At 40.0% G+C, this 10027-nt stretch overlaps 1 protein-coding gene across 1 annotated transcript; it reads right to left on the bottom strand.

The window, feature by feature from the left end:
* Positions 1-2065: 2065 nt before the first annotated feature.
* On the bottom strand, positions 2066-9745 carry LOC129207750 (sulfotransferase 6B1-like). Its single transcript, XM_054829086.1, has 6 exons — positions 9601-9745; positions 8609-8793; positions 7499-7625; positions 5290-5384; positions 4097-4283; positions 2066-2184 (listed from the first exon to the last, which is right to left on the bottom strand). Exons 1-6 carry the CDS (start codon positions 9743-9745, stop codon positions 2066-2068), a joined length of 858 nt encoding a protein of 285 aa, XP_054685061.1.
* Positions 9746-10027: the final 282 nt, after the last annotated feature.

The following is a 10027-nucleotide window of genomic DNA, read 5'->3' as shown; positions in this document are numbered from 1 at the left end:
CTTTCTCAGGCTATTACTCACTGCCACCCAGCTGCTGTGTGCTACCTCAGGTGCGGCTGCATTGCGTAAAGCTTGAGTACAGCTGTATTTGGAGATTAAAAGTGCCGTGTGAGTACAAACTGTTACTGAGAGGAACTTTATTTGGAAAGTCCATTTAACTCTGCAATGCAGTGCTAGAGGTCAGACAGCTGGCAAAACACTCGCTACCTTATACTCTAATGGTGTCCCTTCAGCCAGTTCAGGACTGTAATGTTTTAACCCCCTCATTGATCCACATGCCATGTCCTCACCCTTGTCCCTTCACACACAATTTCATGTTGTGAATATACATATAAATGCCACTTACAGCAGTCATCTTAATGCAGTTAATAAATTCGCTTGCAGACTTCGTTTACCCAAGGACCCTTTGGCTTTTTTCCATGCTCAAAGGGCTAGGAAAAAATAAGTCATTAAGTAAAATGTTCAGACATTCCCATTAGCTGATCTCTTGCAATTTATTAATAGAGGAAGAAGGACACCTGAAAGGAAGTGAACTGTGGTTCGTGACATTTAAGAGGGAGAGAGAGTGGTTTTAGTGTCAGAAGAGCAAAGCAACACAAACAAACTTCTGGTTTCCGGATGGGTTGTATGCATAAAACAGTGCTCAGGACAGGATCTCCCTTAAATTGTGTCGAATCGGTAAATGGCGAGGGACTGCTATTGAACAGGCTTTTCTCGTACTGATATCTTTAGCACGTGACCTCTGTATCATTTGTGCAGATGCAAAATCGGTAGGTATTGAAGTCAGCTTGCACCAAGCAAGGTATGAAAGGAAAGAGCTGTGTGGCAAGTCCGAAATGTGCGGCTAAAGAGAGCACTAGCGTTCACTGTAAAGAAGGCCGTACCTCAGCTTTTCAGAAACCACACCCCCAGAGGATGAGCTGGCGTTACGGATTTTTACCTTCAGAGCACACAGGAGTTAAAGCAGAGTAATCATGCTTTGTCTGCATGAGTTTCTTTTTGATCAGCTTTCGCTATGCTTTTTTTCTGCCTGCTGATGCCTTGGAATTGTATGGTTGGGGAGAATTAGTTTGGGGAGAAAAGTCCTTAAAGCCAGCCTGCAAAGCAAATTGAAGTTGAGGACAGAAAAGACATCATGGAATAAATCAGAAGAAAAATCTTCGCTGGGTTCCTAGAACAGTCCCTTGGATGTGAACAGAGACAGCCGATTCTTGGAAAATCTGTCTTATCAGTGTTCAGATTAAACTGTCTCTGAGTAGTGGTTTGTTTGCCACAGTGGAACTGTTCAGTTCTATTGCACAAGGGCTGTGAAGTAAAGTGGTTTTCATCAAAACACTGGAAACGAGCATTTTGCAGGAAGAAAATCAGATGGAAAAAACTCACATTTATAGTTCCCCAACATATGGTGCAGAAATTTACACAGATTTATATCAGTTGCATTTAAAACACAAACACTATACAGTACCTAACTCAGAAATAAGTTACATCAAAGTACTACATATTTAAAAAAAAAAAAAAGGACATTTTATAAATGAACTTCACTTCAGATCTTCGAATGTACAGCTGCAGTTTTCAACTTCAGTATCAATAACAAAGTCTGATAAGATAGGCACTTTTCAAATCATGGTAGATCAGGGAGGGAGCAAGTCTGGGTCAAATCTTTGGTTATTTTCTTATGATGTGGTTTTAGACTTGTTATACATTCAGATTCTTATGGGTTTGTTTTTTTTTTTTTTTTCTTAACATCTTAGGTAAAATTCCTAAATCAGATCTAAGAAGTCCATTTGTATCCCTCTAGAGCAAAAAATAAATAAATCATAAAGTAGATTTGGTTGTAGAAAAACAGATCTGACACTTGACTCTCTTTAAACCATATCCATCTGCCCGCTGCAGACTGAGTTCAGCTCTGATGTTGTGTTATAATTTTCTTGTCCTGAAAAATCTCATGTTTACGATCCCGTCTATTGGGAGGAGTGTAAACTGAATGGGAGCCCCCCATTCAGAATTTCCCACTAATTGCTCCATCTGTGTTTGTTGATAACTGGGTATTGTTCTTCACATGGAGTCAAAATTCATAGGTGAGACTTTTTGCCCTTTTGCTGAGTTTCATTTTCTCATTAAATATCTCCTCAAACCTTTCATTCTGTTTTGGAGTGAAATAGTTCTTCCAGTCACCAACAGTGCCTAGGAGAGCAGGGGCAGAAAAAGAACAGTGAGGCTATAGCAACATATCGTGCAGAAAATGATTTAAAGGCAGCCCAGTTTTGTTCATGTTGCAGTCGGCACAAATTATTAATCTATTATTAGCCGCAGTCTCTGCGGTAGGTCATGATCATGAGTATTATGTTTCATTGGTCTGGTGAGACTCTGATGGAAGCAGCTGGATCATCATCCATAAAGGCTGCTAAACCCTCAGCCTCAGACTTGCTTAGTGCCAACACCACCAAGTGGTACATGAAGAGCAGCAGGTTTCCTGGGTGGAATCAGAGCTCTCGGTCATCTCAGCAGAGAGGCATCTTGCTGCACCTTAGATGTATGCAGTTAAAGGTCTCCCTCCACCTGGGCTCTTTCACAGTCACTAGAGAGAAACGGTTCCTTCCTGGCTGAAATTCATCTCATCCGAGTCAACATCTAAAACTCATCAAATGAATGGTGCCCCAAAAGCAGCTCTATCTCTCCACTGACTAAAGACGACTCCTAAAAAAGGAGCCCAGAGTGACCTGATAGCTGAATCCCACTCTCCCTCCCACCCCTAATCTCTAGGGCTTTCTATGGATGAGGCTTCCCACTGCTTAAATGGGCAATTAACTACTTCTGGGTGGCCATGCACACTTGTATTCAGTAAAGTGTTTCAACTGTTACCCAGCTTGAGCAAACAGGAAATTGTTTTTCAAACAGACATATTTTGATGAGACAATGCTTAGAGTTTCCCCTCATGCATTCTCTAAAGACCCTGCATCCCAGAACTGCTGACTAAACCAGCATTCTGGGCAACAAGGACAAGAAAAGAGAGCCTGAAGGATTTTATTTTTATATATATATATATACACACACATATATGTATAATCTTCTGTAAACTGGCTGAAACCGGCTAAAACCTTGGGATTTTCTTGGGAACTACTTGGAAGTGAAGCTGTTGAGATTTCCCAAATTTTTCAATTTAGCTTTGTCAAAATCCACATGATTTAGAAAAGTATCTGAGTTGTTTGTTTGTTTGTTTGCTTTTTACTGAGGGATTGTATTTTGGCATTTGCTTCAGCTCATTGGTAAAAACATTCTGAATTACTGTAATGTACCATTTCCCTATTTATAAATGAAACCAAGTTTTTCTTAATTAAAACAAATCTTAGTTTTAATCTGTCAATTATTGTTCAAAAATTAACTAAGTAAAAATAAACATTATGGTTTTGATTTACTTATTATCCAAATCTGAGGAAGCTTCTGAAGTGTCAGGAATAAGAAAACAGCTCCTGCAGGTATGTTTAAGTCACATCTGAGCTAAGCACTGTTGAAGACGTTACCGTGGATTCCAACTTGGCCAAAGTCTGAAGGCTACCTATGAGGCCATCAGGTGACTGAGTCATTCATTCTTTTGTTGTTGCCATTGTCAGCATATTCCTTTTTTATGAACATTTCAGTAAGATAAGAGGTGGTATGGGAGATAAAGGCTACTGGCAAAGTCTCCTTCGCAAGGAATGTGTCTTGCTCTTTCTCATTATAGTAAACTAAAGTGACCTTCGCAGGTGATATCATATGGGACACATTGTAAAAGTCTGGGGTGGTCAACTTTTAGATAAAAAAAGACAGATAAAGAGTAATGCTTCGTGAACCTTTCCTTTGAGCTCAAAAGCTCCCACAGAGCAGTATCAGTCAGACTGACGTTCAGACTCCTCCGTGCTTCTCTAATATGTATGCATTTGAAACCAGAGAACTTAGAAAGAAAGTGATTTTTAAGATGGCTTCAAAGGGAAGGATCCTGTCACTGCTTCCCAGGGCTGACCCAAAACGTCACTGCAGCCCGGGAAAGAGCTGGACTGCGACCTCTGGCTAGATTCCCACTCCTTCTGCTGTATTAAGCCTGGCCCAGGGAACTTACCTTTTCGGAAAATCAGCTTCCTGTTGGATGTCAGCGCACAGACGGTGTGACTGGGATCGCTGTTTTCCTTTTCTGTGTTGCTTTTCATCTCTGAGAATGAGGACTTCTTGCAGATGTCTTGGATATCATTGTCACTGACGTTTAAACCCAGGAACAGACTAATTTCCTTTACAGTCTTAGGGAGATCCTGAGGTACAAGAAAAAGAAAGCTTTTATATTGCTGAGCTGATTATCAGACTTTTAGTTGATATGAAAACGATCCATTTTATTGCATATCAAGCTTATCGCACATTTATTTGCTTTCAAGCAAAGCTAAACATGTCATTAGACTGTGTAGATGACAGGTACAGTAAGCCTGATTCCCCTCTTACCCATACTCACAGAAATGAGTAAATGCTAAGTATGTGATAACAAATACAATTACATTGCCAATTTTACTCCTAGTTCAGGCAAAGTGTTCTCCTATCTCTCAGATGGGAACAGGGAAATACTCAAAGCTCAGCTTCTGTGTAAGTAGCTTATTTCATTGGAGGTGCTATATCTAGAGATCCAACAAGTGACTCAGGATGCAAAATGGCTTGTTTATATTCCTCGTAGTGGTTTGTTTGTTGGGTTTTTTTAAAACTATTTTAATGGAAACACTATAAAGTGTTTTCTGTTCACCCAAAAATTCATTCTCTGAAAGCTAAGGTATGTTGGTATTTGAGTTTTCTGCATAGTAATTTCCTTTTATAAAAACTTTTTTCCTACCCCCACAGCCTCTAATTTTCTTCTTTATTGGGAGCACGAGTCCCAGTGACCATGAGTAGTTCTCTTGTTTTACACCACTTTTTGAAATTCCAACTTAAATGTCAGGCAAAGCAGGTTAATGTGTGGCCCTCAAGAGATGTCCTTCATTGGTCTTTCCATAGGACCAAGAACAAGGAACTTAAAATTTTTCCTGTAGCCTGGGGAAAATCATGTAATATGTGTCCCACTCCTGCATCTATGAAATGCAACTCTCACAGGATGTGATATTTATGTAACTTATGCAGTCAGAATTAGCTCACTGATGTAAAGATCTATGCAAATATAAAATATGCCTAAAGACATACATTCACATTTTTCTTCTTCCTCCTTTTTCACTATAATTTGCTCTTTGATATTTTAATGATGTTAATGCATTCTGAAATAAGAGCAGAGAGCATATGTACCTTCTTCATGTCTTCATAGAACAAAAACAGGATGTTTTTGTCATTTTCATGTTCTTCCCAACTTAGGAAATGATCAAACCAGGATCCACAGACAACTGAAAAGAAAACCCATGTAAAAGAGACTCATATAAATTTTATTCATAAATAACTCTGACTGTATCTCCCACATTTAGGGGAATGATCCCTTCTCAATGTGTACCCTGTATTTCTCTAAAATGGATTAAATTCTTTTTTGTGCATTGACTCAAGCTTACAGTCCAAAGAGGTTACCATTTTTGTTGGAATTTGGTTTTGTATCAGAAATGAAGGTAACTGTTCTGAGATATGATTCTGCAGTGGAAATAGGCACCAAATCTAAGGGAAGGCCAGCAATGAAGGAAAATACACTGGCCCGACAGGACCCGAGCATCTCAGCAAATGTCTGCATGTCTGTGGTCACAGCTAGAAATATGATCACTTCACTAGGAAGTGAAACACGGAGTCTGTTAAATGGAGCAAACTATTTTGTCCCAGCAAAATGGCGTGCAATTAAACCCCGCTGTCCTGGTCAAACACACCGGGGTTGTGGGCAGCGATAACACAGAACAGCGCTGTTGGCTTCAGGGGTACAGCACACAGCCTCACAGACTCCAGGGACAGCGTCACAGTTGTCTCCGCGTGTCCTCACCCTTGTTCTGAACTGAGATTAACTCTGCAAGAGTGCTACAGGATCTGAGTCAAAGAGCACAACCTTCACATGTTTCTATTGGGGCAAAAGTGACCACCTCTCTCTCCCCATCACCTCTGACATAAATTTCTGTTGTAACCAACATAGTTATCTTTTTATGCCATGCGTAAGCACACAGAAAATAGCAGGTGGCTATTAATTTACAGATAAGTGGGAGATGCTTTTAAAATTTAATAGCATCCTCTCTTCTGTTTTTCACTATTGTAAGTTCACAGTTTATACTAAACAAGCCAAGATCCTGCAAATCACTGAAGCACGTGCCTTAGGGCTGCTCTGAACTGGGAACACAAGACCTGAGCCAAAGCCAGTAGACAAGTTTGAGCAACCTGGTCTAGTGGAGAGTGGCCCTGCCCATGGCAGTGGGGTTGGAACCAGATGATTTTTAAGGTTCCTCCCAACCCAAACCATGATTCTGTGATTCTATGAAACCATTCTATGATTCTGTGAAATTGACTTCTGGAGCTCTGATGTAAGCCCGTGATGACTGCAATCGCACTTTTCTTTCAAAGTTTTCAAGCTGATCTGTCGCTGTTGCTGTTATCGTCACTACGGTCGTATAGCAGGAATACATGTCCTCAAAAGAGTAATAAAACACTAAAAATGGGAGTGGATAACTGGAACACGGTCCTGTTGTCAGCTTCCATGGCACCATGGCCACTCATAAAAAATCTCACTCTTGTCCTTGGTCTTTGGACCCCACTACTAAGACAACACATCAGGCAGAGTGTGTGCAGGAGGGCTTATGAAAGCATCCAGACTCCCTCTGAAAGGCCACCCAAGGCTGTTTTCAAGATTGGAGAAGGCACTACCCCAGCAAGCATAGCTCGCGGTGCAGCCTGGGGCCGGTCTCCTCATATGCCCCGTTGCCCGCCCTTTGGCACGGCAGTGAGCCGCGTAGAGCTGGCTAAGCACCTTCAAACAGAGAGCCTGCCCCACCAGCCTGCTCGCCAAGGACAGGAGCTGGCTGCAGTGAGCCCTGCTGCCCTTACGAGTGCTTGGGAGGAGCTGTATACGCATACCTGCTCTATCACAGTTTAAACATGAATTCTTGGTGGGAAGCAGTCTGTTATTGTGGTTCACAAGACAAGGTTGGAAATGTTTTAACACAGAAAATTCCGCATCAGAATCAACAAATTGTCAGGGGTTTCAGACTGTTTGTGGGAAGAAAGGGAATCAGTAACTTGTCTGTGAGAATATGTTTTTTAAGAGATATGTCAAAGAGCAGCAGCCTGCAAAGAGCAGTTGTGCTGAAATAATGCAGCTGCTTATCAAAATTTCTCCTTGCAAGGCTGAAGATAGCATCCTATTATTTGCTCTTGTTTAGTTTGGCATTAGAATTTATCCTGAAAAAAACCCCACAACTAATGCCATATGAATAAGGAGTTCAATCAGGCATTTTTACACAGTTCATATTTCTTAACTCTTTCTGTGCCTAATAAGCTAATGTAAACTGCAAGGAGAAAACATAACATTTATCCTTACCATCTCCTTTTAAGAACAAGTCAAAGAAAGCAGTCCAGGTGTCTACAGTGGGAAGGTTTGGGTTATCTCTGTAGTAATGATACATGGAAACTGCAGTATCTTTTGGATTTCTGCTGATGTAGATCATCTGTAAATGAAGACGATATGGTTATTAGTGATAATATCTTTCCAATATTTCAGAGGAGCTCTGTGTGTAAATGTAGCATTTTCACAGGCAATTTGCAGCATCAAAACCCTTTCCTTTAGGATTCCTCCTTCAGTGAACATGGCATTAAAATAGAAATGTATGTCTCTTCTTAGGCAGGAGTCAGTAGTGACTAGTAAACAATTCCATGTGGACACGGGTGCGTTTGCTACAGCTGGGTAATGTTTAAGTTTTATGAAAGAGGCTGTGCTCATTTTAACTCATGAGTCAGTGTGCTATCTCATATATCTAACATATGAAACCATTTACTAATAATCATTCACAGAGCAGCTGCAAAACATAAATTTTGGTTTTTCATTCAAATTAGCTCTGTCCCAAAAGTCTGGATCTGAGTAATCCTGAAATTTTTGACTTTTAATATAAAATCTGAGACCCAGAGCTTATTTTTTAAAGACATCCCATGTTAGCATGGGAGGAACTCAAAACTGTGACCTGAATCTGCCTCGCATATTTCAGTTCTCCTCTGTTTGCCCAACATCTCTGTATAGGGTCTTCTCAAACTTTCAAGAGGAGGGGCAGAGTACCATCACCCCCAGAACAGCCTTTAAGTACTCGAGGTAACTATTTTCTAAGCCAGTGCTCCAGCCACTAGGAAATGGGGCCATGAGAACACCCCCAACCCTAATAATATATTTCTGATTGAAAGATGTTGATGTTCTATCTTGTGTGGTGCCTGGTATACAAATCACCCCGTGGGAGCATCGGGGCAGGAGCAGAACCCAGTCCCTAGCTCAACTCTCTTCTCATGCTGCCTTCGACTGCTGGTCAGCTGTGTCTCCAAAATTCACAGCAAACCACTTCTGGAAACTGTAAATCATTTCAAAATTATTAAGGATCAAAAGGACAAAATAGATTCCTAATAGACACTTAACATATCTTACTGCTTTTCTATCTTTTTGTCTTACCTTGCATTTTTTATTCTTAAAATTTGGAGGTAGCATGTCGTAGTCCAAGTGCGTTGGGATGATTCTCTTTGATGAGAGTTTATTCAGCTCCTCCAGTCTGGAAATGTCTCCAAATTCAATGGGAGATGTTAGAGTAACTTGAGTGTTGTAAAGCTTTGTTATAACTCCTGCAAGCCAGTGAGTGCCTGCAGAAAAGTAATTTTAAGGGGGAAAAAAAAAAAGAAGAAAAGGAAGATTCGTTACTGAGAAAATATGTGGAACATGCATTTTGCATATGGAAGCAGCTTGCTACTGCACAAGTGACACTTCTAATCCCCCAGATTCAAGAAACTTTACATAACTGAATAATCCCATTGGCTCCAAATATATAAATACTGAAAAAATGAAGGCTGTAGCTGAATTACAAAGTAACTCTGTGAGAAGTGTTAATATTGGAACCAAAACAATCTCATTAGACAAACTACTTGTCAACTGAGAGGTGGTTCTATGATTTTTTTATCATTTATTTTAGAATAACTTGGGTTTTTTTCTTATAGTAACTTGAGTCTGTATATTTGGAAAGTACTGATTGAGCTTCCTCTTTGGTGTGTGCTTCTATGTGCATGTGAGGCGGGGGGGAGAGGGAATAAGAAATTAATAAATCTACAGCCAAGAGCCATACAAATAATTTAATACAACTCTTGACTTGCTCATAATTGAATGTAGAAAGTCCTCAGGAAAATCCTTGAAGTACAGATTTTGCTTACGAGAAAAAAATACTTATTTGCTTTCCAGTGTGAAAACACCTGAGATTATTTTCAATGAAAGAATAAAGATTTAGATAAATGACCCATGTTTTTTGTAATTTGAACACTTACTGACAGAATAATATATCCACATACTTAAGCATCCTACACTGTTTCTTGCACTCAGACATTTCCCAACTAGTTTAAGCAGAGAACATGAAACAAACAATTGAGACTTCTTGCAATTAACATCTAAGTAGAACTTACCAGACTTGGGATAGGAAACCAAAAGGACATCATCTTCTCTAGCATCAAAAGTATCCAAGGATTTTAAAAGTTCTGGAGAAGACCTGGTGGTGAAGGGAATCCCCTTAAACATGTGAATGAGTTCTGCCTCACTGGGGCTGGACATGGTTGCTTAAGTCTCGGATTCCTGCAAATCAGATAACAGTGAAATGATGAGGATTTAAGAGCAACTTCTAAGTCAGATGGTTTGAACCCAAGTGACAAATTGAGAGTGACCAAGCAATACAAACCTCATGCTTATATACTTTGCTACACGCCATGGAGTCCTATCAGATATTGATTTTTCCATGTATTTGATAAAGGCAACTGAAATATTGGAGGTAACTTGATAAATAACTGACATGCAGAGTCATGAAAAATGCATGTCATTTGTCATTTATTAGCTCTC

Source organism: Grus americana, chromosome 1 (assembly GCF_028858705.1).
Source record: "Grus americana isolate bGruAme1 chromosome 1, bGruAme1.mat, whole genome shotgun sequence".
Taxonomy (NCBI): Eukaryota; Metazoa; Chordata; class Aves; order Gruiformes; family Gruidae; genus Grus; species Grus americana.
The sequence above is the reverse complement of the archived record's forward strand: the minus strand, read 5'-3'. Positions and strand labels throughout refer to the sequence as shown.

Excerpts from the sequence above, each read along its gene's own strand:
- LOC129207750 (XM_054829086.1), bottom strand. The coding sequence starts at position 9,745 with ATGTCCAGCCCCAGTGAGGCAGAACTCATTCACATGTTTAAGGGGATT. Across the intron at positions 8,794-9,600 it reads GGTTTCCTATCCCAAGTCTG|GCACTCACTGGCTTGCAGGA; the intron begins GTAAGTTCTACT and ends ACTTTTCTGCAG. Across the intron at positions 4,284-5,289 it reads TCTATGAAGACATGAAGAAG|GATCTCCCTAAGACTGTAAA; the intron begins GTACATATGCTC and ends CTTGTACCTCAG.